Raw genomic sequence first — 16,467 nt, 5'->3', positions numbered from 1 at the left:
ATGATGGATAGCCCTATATATTACTCTACTTTCACGCCACCTGTTACCATGGCTATAGCACAAATAGTTTGAAGATCTAGCGTTCGACTCTGGGTGAAATTATGTACGCAGCAGCCCTTTCTGTCGACGACCACACTGGCAGATGATCCACCCCTTCTGCCTCGCTCCTGATTTACCCGATGGACGGTCGATATCGTACTTTTGTTTCATATCTGAACGTGTGAACACCCTTCGAAGAAAGATTCCATCACCGATCACTCACACTCACCCGCACCGTATTCCGTACATGGATTCGCCCCGACTCGCCATCCTCATCCTCATCCCCATCCCCATCCCCCCACAGCACCTCCTCGCTCGACCCATCCCCCGGCCCCGCGCGCGCGTTGCTCCCATACAGATCTGGCCCCTGGTACAGCGGACCCTCTTCCGAGTGCGGCATCCCCTTCTGCTTCTGCACATGCAGCTCGTGCGACCCGCTGCTCTGCCCTTCTGCCATCGAGGAACCCCGGCGCACGGCCACTCCCACGAGGCCCTTCAGCGCGGGCAGGGACAGCGCGATGATGGCCGTGCTGACCTCCGTGTCGGACCACACCATCACCACTGAGAAGTACCACGTCGCGTCGGTGTCCCTGATTGCCGGGATCATGGCGATGATGCGGCAGATCGAGGTCCTGCTGGTCGGTGAGTAGTGGGTATCGCAGATGGGATGGTGTCGAAGAGATGGCGGTCGCCAGGGGAGACGGTAGGGTAGGCGACTTACATCACGGCACTAGAGACAATTAGCACACATTCCCCGTTGAGACCGGCAGGGACATACAAAATCCCAAAACACAACACCACCGCCAGCGCCGTCTTCCGCGCCGGACTCGCCCGGATCGAGAACACGATCTTGACCGGCAGCAGCAGGATGATCGAGTCGCAGACGATGGTCAGCGCCGCGGTCGAGATGAACACCGTCTGCGAGCCCAGACAGGTCCCCTCCGCGGCCCCCCACAGCGCCGCCAGGGGGATGCACTGCAGCGCGATGACGAGCACCTGGGCCACCAGCACCGCCGTGACGAACGCGAACGAGGCCCGCAGATAGCCCTGGAACTGCGGCATCGGGTTCAGTCGTCGGTAGAACGCCAGCCCGGAGATGCGACACGTCCACAGCGCCACCATGTACACCAGCTGCGCGGCCACCAGCCACTGGTACAGCAGCGGGGCCTCGGATGCCGTGAGGGCCCAGATGTGTATCCCGGCGCCGTATCGGAGGACCTGCAGCGAGAGCGCCATCACGACGATGTTCAATAACTGGGACGTCGTGTCAGTTGCGATTTCTGCTGCTGCTGCTGCTGCTGCTGCTGCTGCTGCTACGGCTCATCGATCGCAGACTCACCAGCGCGGCGCAGATCAAGCCATCATCCCAGCCAAAACTGCGGATGAGGAAACCGCGTGCGTAGACCCGCACCAGCACGACGAGGGCCGACAGCGCCGTGACAACGGCGATGCCAATGCGCGCCTGTGGACGGCGGTCTTCCGCCAGAAATGCGGGCGTCAACTCGGGGGTGGACGACATGACACAGTCCGCTACATGAGACAGGTCGAGAGGGAGAAGAGGAGGGGGTTCAGATGTAGATTCATCGGAGGGGAAGACATCGGTCGCGTTTTAGCGAAGTGAGAGTCCCCCCTGCAGCATGCAGGTCTGCAGGTCCCGGGGTGAAGTCGTAGCAAGGGATGGCGATGGGCATCCGAAATCCCAAATCAAATCCCAATTTCCAATTCTCGAGCCATGCAGGACCCGATCTCAATTTCCAGGCGATTTTCGTCCTTTGCTATGCGCACAACTGCCAATGGGACATCGCCCGTCCGTCGGATATATCAGCCTGTGGGAAGGATGCGAGCCATTGGATCGCCCACTCTGCAGTCTGCTGGCTAACGCGGAGGGGGGGGGCATGGATGACACGGACACTCTGACAGCCTTGGTGAGGAAATTCAAATCTCGCATCAACAATGGGTCCTGGCCAGTTCGACCCGCGGCTTCATCTCCGGGGCTCACGATCGATTGGCTCTGGGGCATCTTTTGCTCCACTCGCCACTGCGGCCGTGCCGACCCTATCTAGTCAGCATCGAGCGGTCGGTTAGATGGGCGGGGTCGATGGAGATGGATGGATGCAGCTATGCGACGTGCATCGGTGTAGATATCTCGCGCGAGTCGAGTCAGCCCAGAGGGACTGACAGAACCGTCTGGATATCTGCATATCCGGATTGCCTCCTCTCGGCCGCGTCACTCCCACCAGATCGATGCAACCTCACCAGCAGTCGAAAAACCACCCCCTCACACTCACTAGAGTCCCGCGAGAGACTATCGAGGACGGACAGTCGGGTCTAGTGACAATGGCGCGACACTAAACCCCACCGGCGCTGGCTGCTCGCCCACATTCCGCCGCCCCAAATAAATACCGAGACAGGCGACGGCCGCCCAGCAAGGGATCGCAGGATTGCAACTAATGCAGCCCCATCCCATTCTTGAGGCCAGCCCAGCATGCCTGTCACGGTCGTCCTGCTGCTGCCCTTGCTGGCGGCGATCGTCCTGATCGCCCTCAAGCGCCGCTACGCCACTGCTCTGCGCGACCTGCCGGGCCCCTGGCTGGCCTCCGTGTCCAGCCTGTGGCAGGTCTACCAGCTGGTCAAGGGCCACACCGAGCAGGAAATCATCCGGCTCCATCGGAAACACGGTCCGTGCCTCGCCGGCGACTGTCATCCCTTCGGAATGCTAACCGCCGCAGGGGACTTCGTGCGCATCGCCGACAACGAGGTCAGCGTCGCCAATCCCGATGCCGTGCGGGCCCTCCTCCACGCCAACATTGCCAAGGTAGGTGGCTCGTGGACCCTCCTCTGTCCTCAGCAACCCATGCTGAGATCGCCAGGGCTCGTGGTATGCCATCTTCAGCCTGCCCGACTACCACTATGTCAACCAGATGTCGGAGCGCGATCCCCAGCGCCATATCCGCAAGTCACGCAACGTGGCCGCCGGGTATGCCCTCTCGAACATCATCCGGTCGGAAGCCCAGGTCGACGCCCTGCTGGCCCAGCTGGAGGCCCGCTTCGACGAGCTGATCGCCGCGGGCCAGCCGGTCGAGTTCGACCGCTGGTTCAACTACTTTGCCTTCGACGTCGTCGGCGAGGTGACCTTCTCCAGCCCGTTCCGCTTCCTGGCGACGGGGACGGACATCCGCCACGCCATCGCCAACACGCGCGCCCTGGCCTTGTACATCGCCATCATGGGCCACTACGTCTGGCTGCACAACCTGACCCTGGGCAACCCGCTGCTCAGCCGGCTGGGCCTGCAGCCCTCGTCGCACATCTTCGACACCTGCCTGGCCGCCCTGGAGCAGCGGAAGCAGAACCCGGCCGTGAGGCTGGACATGATGGAGCGCTGGCTGCACGCGCGGCGCACGTATCCCGACCGCATGGACGAGGCCGAGGTGTTTGGAGCCGCCGTCGCCAACATCGGCGCGGGCGCCGACACCACCAGTGCCACCCTGCAGGCCTTCTTCTACTACCTGCTGCGCCATCCGCAGTATCTTCACAGGGTCCGCCGCGAGGTGGACGAGGCCCGCGCGGAGCTGTCGCCGATCGTGTCGTACGCCGAGGCAGCCAAACTGCCCTATCTGCAGGCCTGCGTAGGTGACCCCATCCATCCATGTCCTAGACCCCGCACAGCCCCGAACGAGCTGCTGATGAACCCACGATACCAGATCAAGGAAACATACCGCTTCCACGCCGCGACGGGCACCGGCATGCCCCGGGTGGTTCCTGCAGGGGGACTCACCATCGCCGGGCGGCATTTCGCGGAGGGGGTGCGCATCCTGTCTTTCGATATACCCCTGTCGACCCGCTAACCAGCTCATAGACAGTCTTGAGCATCAACCCGTGGGTGTTCCACCGCAACCCGGCGCTGTTCGGGGTCGACTGCGACGACTTCAACCCGGAGCGGTGGCTGGATGCCGAACGGGCCAAGCAGATGGACCCGTTCCTGATTCATGTAAGCCATCCTTGGTGCCTCCCATGGCATATCACTCCCGGGCATACTGACGTCGCAGTGGGGCGCGGGCTACAACCAGTGCCCCGGACGCAACCTGGCGCACTTCGAGGTGTCCAAGGTGTGCGCGACGCTGCTGCGCGACTTCGACATCGAGGCCGTCGACCCCAAGCAGCCGTGGCGCTTCGAGACGCACTTCACGGCGGTGCCGTACGGCTGGCCGTGCTGGATGCGCCGGAGGGCATCTGTAGTAAGTAAGTGAGCAGGTAGATAGTGTCGGGTGTAGATCGGGTGGAGCAGTTGGAGTCGTGGCGGGTGGAGATGCCGAGTGGGGATGAAGCTCTAAAACGAGTCATTCTCCAACAGATGGGGCTGTGGTTTAGTGGTATAATATTCCCTTAGCATGGGAGAGGTCCGGGGTTCGATTCCCCGCAGCTCCATTACTTTTTGCTTTTTGTTGTTTGGGTCGACTGAAAATGGCTTCCATCCTGTTGATATTGATCGAGTCATCGTCATCGATATCCTCGTCGTTGAGTGGCCTCTGACGATCTCCCTCGGCCTCCTGCAGCTGGATTTCTCCACCCGCATATAATGCGACTCTTCCTCGTGCTCATCGATCGATCGGCTTACTGTCCTGGTAGAGAGAGAGAGAGAGAGAGAGAGAGAGAGAGAGAGAGAGAGAGACAGACCCTCTGTTTCAAGTTGCAACATGTACTCCAACCCCGATCCCTCCATCGTCCGCGCCGGCCCCGACTTCTTCCTCGTCGCCTCCTCCTTCGAGTACGTCCCCGGGGGTTCTATGTCCGCACCACCGATATCTGGGACTCGAGCTCGTGGTCGGATCCCGTGTATTTCGACCAGGTGGGGTGTGGAGCGCACCCCCCACGCCACCCTCAAGGACTTTGCGGTCCACGTCGTCACGGTGGACCTAGCCACCGGCGCCTCGACGCGGGGCCGCTCCTACTACCTCTTCACGGCGGAGGGCGGCACCGAGAACGGCCACTGCGAATGGGTCAGCCGCAGCACGACCGGTCCGTTGGGCCCGTGGGAGGTCGGTCCGAAGAACCAGGACGATCCGGTGGAGGATGCGCAGGGCCAGTGGTGGGCGGTGCTGCTGGCGGTGCGCCCCGTCTGGCGGGATTCCGGCTGGGAGGAATCCGGGTTGGGTGGGTTGACCTGTTCCTGCAATGCGTGCGATCCTGCTCATGTGCCCAGGCCGCAAGACCTTTCTGGTCCCCGTCGACTGGGAGGATGACTGGCCGGTGGTCAACTGGTCAACCCGCGGGCAGACGATCCCCCTGCAGTCCGACAGTGCCCTTCTGTACCGGTTGTCCACCCCCATCGCGTGGCGCGATGACTTCACCCGTCCCGACCTGCAGCTGGGGTGGTATCGGAAGAACAGTCCTCTTGTGCGTGACTACTCCCTCCGCAAGCAGACCCACCGGTTCTGTGTGTGGGAGACGCGGCTGTCCTTCCACGCGACGGGCAGCGGTTCATCCGGCGGCGACTGGCCCGGGGCGAGACGGTGGAGTGCGCGTTGGGTCCGAGGCGGTCGGATGTGCGGCTTGTGGTGGAGTGCGGGGACTGCGATCGGGTTGGGGTTGAGGAGACTGGCGATGAGGATGAGGATGAGGATGAGGATGAGGATGAGGATGCGGATGTGCGGTGGGTGGGGGGCGGTGGAGAATGGGGATGATGCTGAGGCTGTACGCGTTTGGGGAGCGGCAGCGGTGGAGGGCAGCCTGATCGGAGGGAGGTGTCAGGCTGGTGGGTGTGTTCAAGTCTGCGGGGGATCCCCGGTGGAACCAGATCATCTATGATCGCCATGGTTAAGGAGAGATCCCGAAAGAGGGATCCCAACCCTTTGTAAGGAAAACCCTGGGTTGGGATGCCGATTCAAGAGGGAGCGCAAGAGTAGAGAGGCAGGCATCCGATCAGCGACGAGGATGACCAACTAACTAGTATTGCGGCCGCCCATTGGCTGCCACCCGCGCCAGGCACCCTCCCGGCCCTGCACTAGGGCCCGGACAGGCCTAGTGCCAGGGTCTGGCCCCGCCCGGGTCCGTGGTAAAGGGGGTTAGCGGCTGCCGGATACGAGATGGGGCTGGCTATTAATATTCCGCTGCTGGTACTTATAGTTCACTATAACTACTTAACTACTTAATCCTTCCCCTTCTCTTTCTCTCGCCTCCAGCTCCAGCTGGCTATCACACCCTCGTTCCCACCTTCGTCCCACCTTCGTCCCTCATTTCTTCCTTCATCATGACCCGCGCACTCCTTCTGGCTCTGGCCCTGGCCCTGGCCTCCGTCGGCCTCGTCTCCGCCCAGACCTCCGTCGTCTCCATGTTCATCTACGATGCCGATCCACAGCCGCTGGACGCCTCCATCATCGGGAACGTGAGGCACCCACTGACAATATATATATATATGACTCATGCTCATGATTGACTCATTAGGATGCCACCGCCACCACCTACAGCGTCAACTGCCCCCCCGGCACCGACAGCGATGACTGCGGCATGGGCCCCGGCATGACCGTCATCACCGGCCCCCAGACCACCATGATTCTCGACAGCCCCGACGAGGATTTGTGAGTCCCCCGGTGGGGTGGATCCCTCGGGAGATGATCGTGGCTGACCCTTTTTCTTTTTCTTTACAGCTACTACACCTGCGTCTGCTCCCTGGACGGGACCACCTACGCCGTCTGCGCCGAGACCGCCAGCGGCGACGGCGCCAACTTCCCCGGCACCTCCACCACCACCCTCGACGCCGACTTGGAGCTGATGCCCGTCACCGTCACCGCCGGTTCCGCCACCGGCGTCGCGGCCACCACCGCCCACGCCACCGCCGATGCGCCGACGGCCAGCAGCACGGACAACCAGACCCAGACCCCCGCCGTCTCCACGGGCACGGGCACGGGCACGGCCACGGCTGCCTCCGCGTCCGGTGCCTCCAGCGCGGATGCCTCCACGGCAGGCGCATCCGCCACCAGCAGTGGTCGGGGATCGCTGGCCACCGGGGATGCTGCCCGGGTGCTGGGAGGCGCTGCCGCCGCCGCCGCCGCCCTGGTCGCTGCCGTTCTGTAACCGGTCCCTGGCGCAGTGTCATCTGTCTTGTGCGTAGAAGCACCACTTACGTATATAATAAGAGAAGCATTCGGACTGGGATTCGTGCAGCCGTGGAAATGAGATGAGGAAAGGGGACTTGTTTCTGGTTGTTCGCAAGTCGTAGTTACTAAGATACATGATGAAGTGGCTCATCGCACATGTTTATGGACATGTCCATTGATGACGATCGCGTGCAGTTTCTCCTGGTCCTGCAGCACTGCAATGTCCGCGAGAGGGTCGCCGTCCACCAGAATCACATCCGCATAGTACCCCGGCTGCACCTTGCCCAGCTCGTCCGGATGGCCCATCATCTCCCCCCCCAACGCCGTCGCCGCCAGGATGCTCTCCATCGGCGTGTACCCGAACCGCGTCACGAAGTGCTGCAGGTCCCGCGCGTACGTGCCATGTGGCGTCCACGCGAACCCGTAGTCGCCGCCCGGGAGCATGCGGATGCCCCGGCGGTGCATCTCGGTCATGGCCGTGCAGGCCACATCCACCTCGTGCCGGAGTCCCTGCTTCTCGGCCAGTTCCACCGTCACCCCGTAGGGGACAGCCGCCCCGGCGCAGGTGGCAATGGGCAGGTTGATCGTCGGCGCCACAAAGACCGAGTCCTTGTGCCTTTCCAGCAGGTCCATCCCCTCGGCGTCGATGAAGCTGGCGTGGTAGATCACATCCACCCCGGCCACCAAGCACATCTTGACGGACGCCGCGCTCCTCGCGTGAGCGCACACCCGCTTTCCCCGGTTGTGGGCCTCCTCCACGGCCGCAACGGTCTCCTCGAGCGTGAAGTAGGTGTCCTGGCTCGGCATGTCATCGACGAAGTTGTCGCCGGTCATGCTCAGCTTGACGTTATCAGCCCCGAGTTCGATGGCTTCTCGCACGGCTTTGCGCATCTCGTAAGGGCCGTCCGCGTATCGCGAGATGCTCGGGGCGATGGCGCCCCCCGTGGTCGTGATCTCGGGCGCATTGGCCAGGCTTCGCGGTCCAGGGATCAGGCCGGACTTGATCGAGGCTTTGACGGCGATGTCCAGCCGGGGTCGGGCGGCAGCCGCCCCGAAGCACATCGTGTAGCCGCAGTCGAGATAGGTCTTCGCGGAGTGGGCGGTGAAGAGGACGTGCTCTTCGGCGGGCAGCTTGATGAGGTCGTCCAGGTTGCGGGCATTGTTCCAGCTGAGGTGGGTGTGTGCATCGATGAGGCCGGACATCAGGGTCTTCCGGCCCTCGCCGTCGATGATGAGTGCCCCTTCGGTGGCGGACGGATCGACCTGTCCGACGGCAACGACACGCTCCCCTTCAATGAGGACGCTGCCAAGGTAAGGCAGACGGCCAGTCGAGTCGAGAATGCGGACATTCTGGAAGAGAATCTTGGCCGGGTCGCCCGGTCGGTGGTTCTCGAGGGTGATGTCGGCAGGGGTGGGCCGATAGGGCACAGTGGCGGACTCCGAGATCGATCCCATGGTGCAGGGATGCCAACGGTGGAACGATGACAGGCAGAGAAGGCATACAGAAGCGCCGCCTCGTCTCTGATTTAAACAGCCAGTGTCTTCAATGCAGACCAGAGAGAGGCCCTGCGAGGTGCTTTACTCCTGCCTAATGCGCCATGCTGCAGCTGCTTGACGTATGTAAGAGCGGTCTGTAACGTCATCTGCACCGCACTCCATGGCCCCTATGCTGCAATGCAACCGCAGGGTTGTTCATCTACCCAGTGACCGAGAAGCGGGGTTCGGCGAAGCTGGTAACCGAGGCTTTTAGCAACTGTGAGGGGTTTCCAGCTGGAGAAGCTCGGGTGCATGAGTCTTCACGAGGGGCATCTTGAGGGTCGGTGGACCACACCTGCTCGATGAAGCAGAAATCCGTCAACCAGCTACAAAGGATCTATAGGCGATACATGAGAGGTTTCATCGTCTCGGGCGGATGACTTGCAGACACAACTGAAACCAGTCGAAGCCATGTCGAGAGCTGGTGGAGACGCAGGACCCAATGGCCGAATGCCACGCTGCTGGTGTCACTAGCCCTATCGACCCCGCACTGTGCATGGACCAACGCTGCCAAAGTACGGCCATCGAGGCCATCCAAGCCATTCCCCCAGCTGGTGAGGCAGGCAGAATCAGAATCGAGCCCATCTGTTCCTGTGGTGGAGGATCGACTTGGGAAATGCTCTTTGCGTTTTCCTCATCGTCCCGGTCTACCATGTCTGATAATACACTTTCTTTTGATCCTTCGTCGAAACGATCCCAGATTTGTCGGAGTAGATCATGGCCTAGGTCATAATTCAGGAGCCAAGGTACGGGAATGTGCCGATGCCGATGGTGACGCTGGAACGGGATCGGGGGATGCGAATCCGGCTCGGGACCCCACCGTCATAGCTCTAAGGTGGCGATCCATTGGAGCTGCAATAATGAATGATGGAAGATGGAAACCTCCCGGACAGACCCGTGCCCGCGGTCAGAATGGACTTGATTGGCTTTCTCAAAGTTCGAGGCACGCCAGGATGTATATGAGGATGGACGTCCTGGAATTGCCCCGGACTGTCTTTGGGGTCAAGAGAAATGGTCCACTGCGTGACAAGGCTCTGGAAGCCCACTCGTCAGTCAGCATGGATGGGTGAGGAGTCCCCTCGCACTGGGGATGCATGATGTACGTAGGATGTAGGCATCGGGCTGCAGGTTCTTCGTTTGGAGTGATAAGCCCATTAACTTGGAACGAGTGAAGTCTTCCAACTGGCCAGTTTGCGGATGAAGCGGACCGGGACCCCGAGCGACTGACCGACCGGGGATGAACCTTCCCTCGATGGGGACGGCAAGCGGTGACGTGATGGGCTCTCGCGAGGAGGGGAATGCGATGGCCCCACTGAAAGAGATCCGAACCGTGTCGGATCTCCCCGTTGAGTAATAATTTCCTGACCGACAATCCCCGCATGAGGGGAGAAGAAAAAGAAGAAGAGGAGACAAGAGGCGGGAGAGAAAGGGAGAGAAAAAGAGAAAAAGAAGGGAAGGAGAAGAAGAAGAAGAAGAAGAAGAAGAGGATGGATCCCTGCCGCCCGCGCCCTTATAGGCAGGCCCTGGACCCCAACCCCCCCTCCATTCAATCGATCAGACCCTCCATCCCTCACCAACCTCCGTTCTCTCAATCAATAAATACCTCCCATGTCTTCCTCGCCCTCCCTCCACCCCCTCCTCGACCACGGCATCCCCACCGGGGACCCCAGCTTCCCCGGGGGCGATCTGCACTGCCGATGCCCCGCCGACCGAGTGACCGTCCGCCTCGCCAGCAACGTCGCCCACAACCATGCCTGCGGCTGCTCCAAGTGCTGGAAGCCCGCCGGCTCGCTCTTCTCCCTCGTCGGGGTCGTCCCCCGCGACGCCCTCTCCGTCACGGCGCACGCCGACAAGCTGTACATCGTCGACCCCGAGGCGGCCATCCAGCGGTACGCCTGCCAGGGCTGCGGCGTGCACCTGTACGGCCGCATCGAACGGGAGCACCCGTTCCGCGGCCTGGACTTTGTGCACGCCGAGCTGTCGGACCAGACGGGGTGGCAGGAGCCCCAGTTTGCCGGCTTCGTCTCGTCCATCATCGAGCAGGGCTTCCCGCCCCAGGGCATGGAGGAGGTGCGGGCCAGGCTGCGGGGGCTGGGCCTGGAGACGTACGACGCGCTGTCCCCGGCCCTGATGGACCTCATCGCGACTTTCACGGCGCAGAAGTCCGGGGCGCGCTCGGCGAATCTCTGATGATGGTGATAGGAACAGCTGGAATGGATGCGCGATATGATGAGAGGTACTATACCTTGGAACCCCCTGAAGCAATGTGGACGTGGGGGGATGCAGCAGGTGGGAGGAAGCGATCCGGAACAGGAAAGAAAGTAGAGAAAGCCTTACGACTACTTTTTAGTCACTACTACTACTACTACTACTACTACTACTACTACTACTACTCCTCTCGTCTCTCTCCATCTCTCTTCACACCACCTCCCCTCGCTCTTGCTACCAGGCTATAGACACTCCCACTACTCTCCCTACTGCGTTTACCCGCCTACGGGTTGGCCCTGTGAGGTGGTTTCTTCATCCACAATGGTCTGGATCAGATAGCCCTTGATTCTTCCGTAGTCCGGGAGCCAGTATCTCCCTCTTTACCATTATTCCGCCTACTAATGCCCCAGGTTCACACAGCAGACCGCGAACCCGGAATCCGCACACGCATCGCGACCCGTGCCAACTATTGCAGCAACGATTGGATCGAGGGCAACCGCGCGGGTCTGCTATCCACCCCCGACAGGCTGCGCGGGGGTCCACTTCCCCCGTCGGTCAACATGCGATGTAGAGTGTTGCTGGATGGACCCCACAGTGGCGGAGGTAGATACCGTGAAGACTCCGGGCATGCGGCGTATGGCCCGTCGCGTGGGGGCCCAGTGGCGTTGGACGCATCATCTGTCCTGGAATGACCACTCATTCCCCAGGAGGGAGGGGATGCCGCCGGATCAGTCGGCGGAACGGGGTCCGTGGGAAGGTCGCGGGTCCGCCGTCGGATCCGCGAGGACCACATCTCCTTGGGCCGGGGGTGTCCGTGGGACTTCAGGTACAGCCCTATGCAGCCAGTCAGCCCGTCAGCCCGTCAGCCAGATGCCACCCTGGAAAACGCCGTTCCGCACGTACCACAGGCGTTGCAGGCGGGGAGATCATTCTCGTCGCGTCGCCAGATGGGGGTGGTCTTCGTGCCGCAGTTCTGACAGCCCAGGATGGAGGCCAGGCAGCCGATCATGAGCGAGTCGCCCGTCGTCACGAACCGCTGGGCCGGGACGACGTAGTAGGAGGTGATGGGGCTGGTGCGCGGGGCGGAGCGGTACAGCTTGCTGGGTCGGGCGGAGTTCTTGGACCGGAGGTAGATGCCGCAGGCGTTGCAGATGATGGCGCCGTGGGGGGAGCGGCGCCAGAGGGGGGTCGAGTCGGTGCCGCAGTTACTGCCAGGAACAGACAGGCCTTAGATGCACCATTCGGGCAGAAGATCTCACTGGGCTGGCTGGGGGGGGGATAATGGTTTATTTACCTGCAGTGTCGCCCGTCCCACCAGTCCCCGGCATACATGGGAGGCAGCTGGCAGGCAGTGCATGACATATTGATCACGATGATGGATAACAACAGTGATAATAGGACTGCTGGAGTGTGGGGGAGGCTGTTGTCTTTCACTCTCAATGACCGAATCCAGCGGGCAATGGAGGAGTCCGGGAGGGAGAGGAGGAAAGGCAGGAGGAGGAGGAGGAGAAAGAAGAAGACATGCGGCGTGGGTCTCCCGATGCGGTCTAGCGGGCGGCCTCGCCTCGCGGTCCCTCCCCGGCTCTCGGGCTCCCAGGCTTCCCCCCGGACCCGCCTGACTCAGCGGCATTGGCAATCGGCATCAGCATCCCTGACGGGTGACGACGCCGCCCCACCCGGCCTTGCAGGGCCTCAAGGACTGTGTATCTAGTGTGGACAGTCCATGAGGAGTGGCGCACCAGAGGGACGTTGATCCAGAGAAAGCTGGAGGTTGCACGGTGATTCGGGGGTATTTCTGGTGGCTGATGGTGGTAAGGATACGAGTCCGAGTGGAGAGTGGAGGCCTCCAAGTCTCCCCCTGAGGCCTCAGGCTCGCAGCCCTCTCGGGCCCCGAGAACGTTCCGAGCCCCGATTTTCCGCACTTCCGGATTTCCGAGGGGGTTTAACACTCTACTACACTCTACATTTAACCTACACTCACTCCACAGACTCCAGTAATCCTATCGTATGACTTACTCCTGCACTCAGGGGCTGACTATGGGACTTTGGGTTGACCCCCGACCGCCGACCCCCCGACAACGTTCTCCATCCGCAGCCATGGTACATATCTAGTATCTGGTGGGATACAGGAACGACTGCGTGCGGACACTAAGCCTCTCCCAGTATAGCCAGCTCCACGGCCTGTGAAAATCCGATTCAATCAGGCAAGACGCCTTGGCAATCCACCTTCAATCATTCAACTGCCGATTATTTGGCTCCACCGGGATCCAATTCAGGCCATCCCGTCTCTCTTCAAAACATCTCCGTCCACCTCTACGGAGGACGGTGCCGATACATTACTGCTTCCAGGCCATCATGCAACAACGGTCTGAAAAATTGGGAAGATGTGTCCTGTGCGGCCCACCTGGATGTACTATCGACCCGAGGCCCCCGCGATGTAATTCGATCTGCTTGCGTTCCCTGACTACTAACCATGTTCTTTCACATCGCGTTGTTTCTGGCTTACCAAACGCGTCGATCAGAAGGGTTTGGCCCCAGGAGCCGTTGGAACGACGGTGAGCCAGATCACAGCGAATACTGCCGCCGGCAAATTACCATTATCGCTACCTTATGTGCCCGGATTAACCGAACCTGTGCATAGCCTGATTGTCGCATCGCCTGCAGGGCCGGAAACATCAAACCGAATCACATCATATATCTACACTCACACGGAAGGCCCGTCAGCCATGGCAGTCGAATCCACCTGCCGCAAGAACTCCCCGGCCCGCGCGGCACAGTGACGCGCCTCATCCTTGAAGCCCATGATCCACCCGATCATCAGGACGTCGTGCGGCACCTTGTCCTCCACATAGAACTCGACCCGGGAGGGGTTCCCCGCCACGTCTCGGAACACCTGCGCCAGTTTCTCGTGGTCGTGGCAGAGCACCTCCCGACCGCCGGTGAGGATGAGCGCCGGCGAGGGGAGGACGAAGGGATGCCAGATGGGCGCGACATACGGCTGGACGTGCTCCGTGATCGCCAGATCGCCCAGGAACTGTCGCGCGCCCCGCGACGGGAACGAGCCCGGGATGTACTCGGTCTTGTAGTTGGCGCTGTGGTTCCAGTCGGTGGGATCGACGGCGGCCGGGACGTCGCACCAGGGGGACCAGAGCCAGCTACACTTGGGGCGGGGAGCTCGGTGGGGTGGTCGTATTCGACGATGTAGCGGAGCAGGGCCAGCACGAGGTGGCCGCCGGAGCTGTCGCCGCTCAGCACGACGCGGGAGGCCGGGATGCGGAGGGTCCGCAGCAGGTAGACGTACGCGGCGAGGGCGTCCTGCAGCTGGGCGGGGAAGCGGCCGTTGGGGTGGCCTGCCAGCCGGTACTGGAGGCAGAACATGTAGCGGGCCGGGGTGTGATCGAGCAGATTCTGGGCCAGGAAGCTGCAGGACGAGGAGCGCCCGTCGCCCAGGATGTAGGAGCCGCCGTGCAGGTGGAGGATGACGTGCTGCCCGTCGGCCAGCGCGGGCTCGGCGGCGCAGGGCTCCGGGTACCAGGTGGCGCCCACCGTCTCCGGATGCACCGCGGGGTCGGCCAGAACGCCCGTGTAGAGGGCGGGGGGCGCGGGCTCAACCAGCACAAAGCGCTCGGACTCATGGTGCGGTTTGAGCGAGACGGGCCATCTCATGTGCAGGGCCGTGAAGGTGCGCAGGAAGCCCTTGAGCAGGGAGCCAGCCAGGCCCTGGTGGTAGGACCAGCTGGGGTCATGGCGGATGCTGGAACCAGGCGACACGATGAGCCCTGGGGTAATATGGGTTTTGATGTAGGAGGGGGGGGGGGGCAAACAAACCTGGCGGGGGCCATTTGGGGGGTGGAGAGAGGAAACAATGAATGGAGAAGGCTGATTGATGATGAAGCAAGAGTAAGTCAGTAGTTGACAGTTGAAGGTGGTACTTCGAGGCCAAGCTTTGGACAAGCTTTAAGGCCAAGGAGGATCTCCACCCGGTTGCACGCATCTGGATAACTTGTCCACAGAGTACAAGTCTTGTATATCGTGAGGCCAGTACTGTGTAGTCAGTCTACCTCATTATGACGTGGTGATGCCTGGATTACCGGGCGCCCAGAACCAGGCACCAGGCACACAGGCATCCGGCACCCCTCGCCGGGGCAGCACGGTGGATGACCACATCGACTTCTTTCTCCTTTCTCCATCTCTCTACTCGATCGCCCACTCAACCGAGTCAACCCTCGATGGATCCCCCCTTCTCCCCCTCCCATTCGTGGCAGCGGTCTGGCGAGAGATGACGCGATCGACGGGCCCGATGGTCAAGTCTACTACCCTGGATAGCTCCCTTTCCCCTCCCTGCTGCCTGGACGCCCTATTCAGTCAACTTCCCCAGAACCTCGTGGTCGTACGGGCGGACCCTACCCCAGACATCATCTCAGCCCCCCCAGCATCATCATGGTCCGGTGGGGAATCCTCGGTACGATCTCCCCGATCCCTCGACACGGCACAGGCCTTCCTGCGCGCTATCGATGCCCCTGCGACCACCCGTGCCTACGGGACCTACGACGCCCTCCTCGCCGATCCCGCCGTCGACATCGTCTACATCGCGTCGCCCCACTCGCATCACTTCGCGCATGCGCACCAGGCCTTGACCGCCCACAAACACGTGCTGCTGGAGAAGGCCTTTACCGTCAATACCGCGCAGGCGCAACTGCTCGTGCAGCTAGCCCGAGCGCGAGGCCGGTTCCTGATGGAAGCCCTGACGCAGCAGGTGCAGCAGCTGGTCCGCGACGGAGCGATCGGGACCGTGCAGCGCATCGTGGCGGATCGCAACCTGGGGCGGGATATAGAGACACTGTTTCGGACGTGTCGACTTGTGAATCCCGCTCTCGCCGGCGGAGCCTTGTTGGATTGTAAGTGACAACTCTCGGGAGGTAGATGGGCGACACGACCGAGCCAATGCTGACTGGGAATGGCGGGTAGTGGCCGTATACCCCCTCACTTGGGTCTTTCTCTTCCTGCATCCGGAGATGTCAAGAAACCCTCTGGACCCGCAGGTGGCCAGCTCGGTGATCCGATACCCAGCGACTGGAGTGGAGGAGACGGTGACCGTGGTGATCACAGCCCCCGAGGCGAAGATTCAAGGCGTGGCCACCGCCAGTCTGCGCGTTAGGGCGGACCCCAGCGAGCCCGGGGTACGCATTCTGGGTACCCATGGGCAGATCCAGGTCTTTGGCCCGGCTGCCCGTCCGGACTGGATCCAGGTCGTCGAGTATGCATCCACACAAGCGCCCGCGGTGACGCGCTTCCTGATCCCTCAGGGGCATGGGCTATTCTGGGAGGCCGACGAGTGTGCCCGGTGTGTGCGGGACGGGCGATTGGAGTCGGATGTGATGCCCTTGGCGGAGACCCTCGCGATGATGTCGGTGCTGGACCAGGTACGGGCGCAAAATGGCCTCCGCTTCCCGCCCGAGCTAGAATCCATCGCAGCATGACGTGTCCTGCATGACTCATGCTGATGAAGCGCAAATCCGCGCTGCGACACATTCACAACACGCGTGTCAGTCGATTTTATGAACACGAGATTCAGAATAGTAATTCGATC

The 16,467-nt window shown here is 61.6% G+C and overlaps 9 protein-coding genes and 1 non-coding gene across 10 annotated transcripts; 6 read left to right on the top strand and 4 right to left on the bottom strand.

Annotated features, from left to right (window-relative positions):
* Window positions 1–31: 31 nt before the first annotated feature.
* On the bottom strand, window positions 32–1,558 carry BO70DRAFT_354661 (uncharacterized protein; the record flags this gene model as incomplete). The annotated part of the gene is made up of 4 exons (XM_025541878.1): window positions 32–40; window positions 263–671; window positions 761–1,293; window positions 1,379–1,558. The coding sequence occupies 4 exons, from the start codon at window positions 1,556–1,558 to the stop codon at window positions 32–34; spliced, it is 1,131 nt and encodes a 376-aa protein (XP_025396928.1).
* A 605-nt stretch (window positions 1,559–2,163) lies between these two features.
* Window positions 2,164–4,286, top strand: BO70DRAFT_341075 (cytochrome P450; the record flags this gene model as incomplete). The annotated part of the gene is made up of 5 exons (XM_025541318.1): window positions 2,164–2,854; window positions 2,910–3,665; window positions 3,741–3,842; window positions 3,896–4,027; window positions 4,086–4,286. Exons 1-5 carry the CDS (start codon window positions 2,525–2,527, stop codon window positions 4,284–4,286), a joined length of 1,521 nt encoding a protein of 506 aa, XP_025396927.1. The 5' UTR covers window positions 2,164–2,524.
* A 106-nt stretch (window positions 4,287–4,392) lies between these two features.
* BO70DRAFT_t251 lies at window positions 4,393–4,464 on the top strand. Its single transcript has one exon. It is a non-coding gene; the product is annotated as a tRNA-Ala (tRNA).
* Window positions 4,465–4,733: 269 nt separating this feature from the next.
* Window positions 4,734–5,844, top strand: BO70DRAFT_381388 (uncharacterized protein; the record flags this gene model as incomplete). Its single annotated transcript, XM_025545467.1, has 2 exons — window positions 4,734–5,190; window positions 5,240–5,844. The coding sequence occupies 2 exons, from the start codon at window positions 4,734–4,736 to the stop codon at window positions 5,842–5,844; spliced, it is 1,062 nt and encodes a 353-aa protein (XP_025396926.1).
* Window positions 5,845–6,183: 339 nt separating this feature from the next.
* Window positions 6,184–7,200, top strand: BO70DRAFT_103877 (putative GPI anchored protein). Its single transcript, XM_025537813.1, has 3 exons — window positions 6,184–6,421; window positions 6,481–6,614; window positions 6,684–7,200. The coding sequence occupies exons 1-3, from the start codon at window positions 6,287–6,289 to the stop codon at window positions 7,108–7,110; spliced, it is 696 nt and encodes a 231-aa protein (XP_025396925.1). The 5' UTR covers window positions 6,184–6,286; the 3' UTR covers window positions 7,111–7,200.
* Window positions 7,201–7,245: 45 nt separating this feature from the next.
* On the bottom strand, window positions 7,246–8,715 carry BO70DRAFT_364271 (uncharacterized protein). Its single transcript, XM_025543766.1, has one exon. It carries the CDS (start codon window positions 8,586–8,588, stop codon window positions 7,281–7,283), a length of 1,308 nt encoding a protein of 435 aa, XP_025396924.1. The 5' UTR covers window positions 8,589–8,715; the 3' UTR covers window positions 7,246–7,280.
* A 1,328-nt stretch (window positions 8,716–10,043) lies between these two features.
* On the top strand, window positions 10,044–11,041 carry BO70DRAFT_364270 (S-(hydroxymethyl)glutathione synthase). The gene has a single exon (XM_025543765.1). It carries the CDS (start codon window positions 10,278–10,280, stop codon window positions 10,857–10,859), a length of 582 nt encoding a protein of 193 aa, XP_025396923.1. The 5' UTR covers window positions 10,044–10,277; the 3' UTR covers window positions 10,860–11,041.
* Window positions 11,042–11,096: 55 nt separating this feature from the next.
* Window positions 11,097–12,239, bottom strand: BO70DRAFT_381384 (GATA-type transcription factor; the record flags this gene model as incomplete). Its single annotated transcript, XM_025545466.1, has 3 exons — window positions 11,097–11,711; window positions 11,781–12,085; window positions 12,208–12,239. The coding sequence occupies 3 exons, from the start codon at window positions 12,237–12,239 to the stop codon at window positions 11,344–11,346; spliced, it is 705 nt and encodes a 234-aa protein (XP_025396922.1). The 3' UTR covers window positions 11,097–11,343.
* A 1,342-nt stretch (window positions 12,240–13,581) lies between these two features.
* Window positions 13,582–14,773, bottom strand: BO70DRAFT_388931 (alpha/beta-hydrolase; the record flags this gene model as incomplete). Its single annotated transcript, XM_025546031.1, has 3 exons — window positions 14,706–14,773; window positions 14,076–14,631; window positions 13,582–14,037 (listed from the first exon to the last, which is right to left on the bottom strand). Exons 1-3 carry the CDS (start codon window positions 14,717–14,719, stop codon window positions 13,582–13,584), a joined length of 1,026 nt encoding a protein of 341 aa, XP_025396921.1. The 5' UTR covers window positions 14,720–14,773.
* A 404-nt stretch (window positions 14,774–15,177) lies between these two features.
* On the top strand, window positions 15,178–16,391 carry BO70DRAFT_341064 (Gfo/Idh/MocA family protein; the record flags this gene model as incomplete). The annotated part of the gene is made up of 2 exons (XM_025541317.1): window positions 15,178–15,779; window positions 15,901–16,391. 2 exons carry the CDS (start codon window positions 15,178–15,180, stop codon window positions 16,355–16,357), a joined length of 1,059 nt encoding a protein of 352 aa, XP_025396920.1. The 3' UTR covers window positions 16,358–16,391.
* Between the last annotated feature and the right edge of the window lie 76 nt (window positions 16,392–16,467).

The sequence above is a fragment of the Aspergillus heteromorphus genome (assembly GCF_003184545.1).
Source record: "Aspergillus heteromorphus CBS 117.55 chromosome Unknown BO70scaffold_23, whole genome shotgun sequence".
Lineage (NCBI taxonomy): Eukaryota > Fungi > Ascomycota > Eurotiomycetes > Eurotiales > Aspergillaceae > Aspergillus > Aspergillus heteromorphus.
The sequence above is the reverse complement of the archived record's forward strand: the minus strand, read 5'-3'. Positions and strand labels throughout refer to the sequence as shown.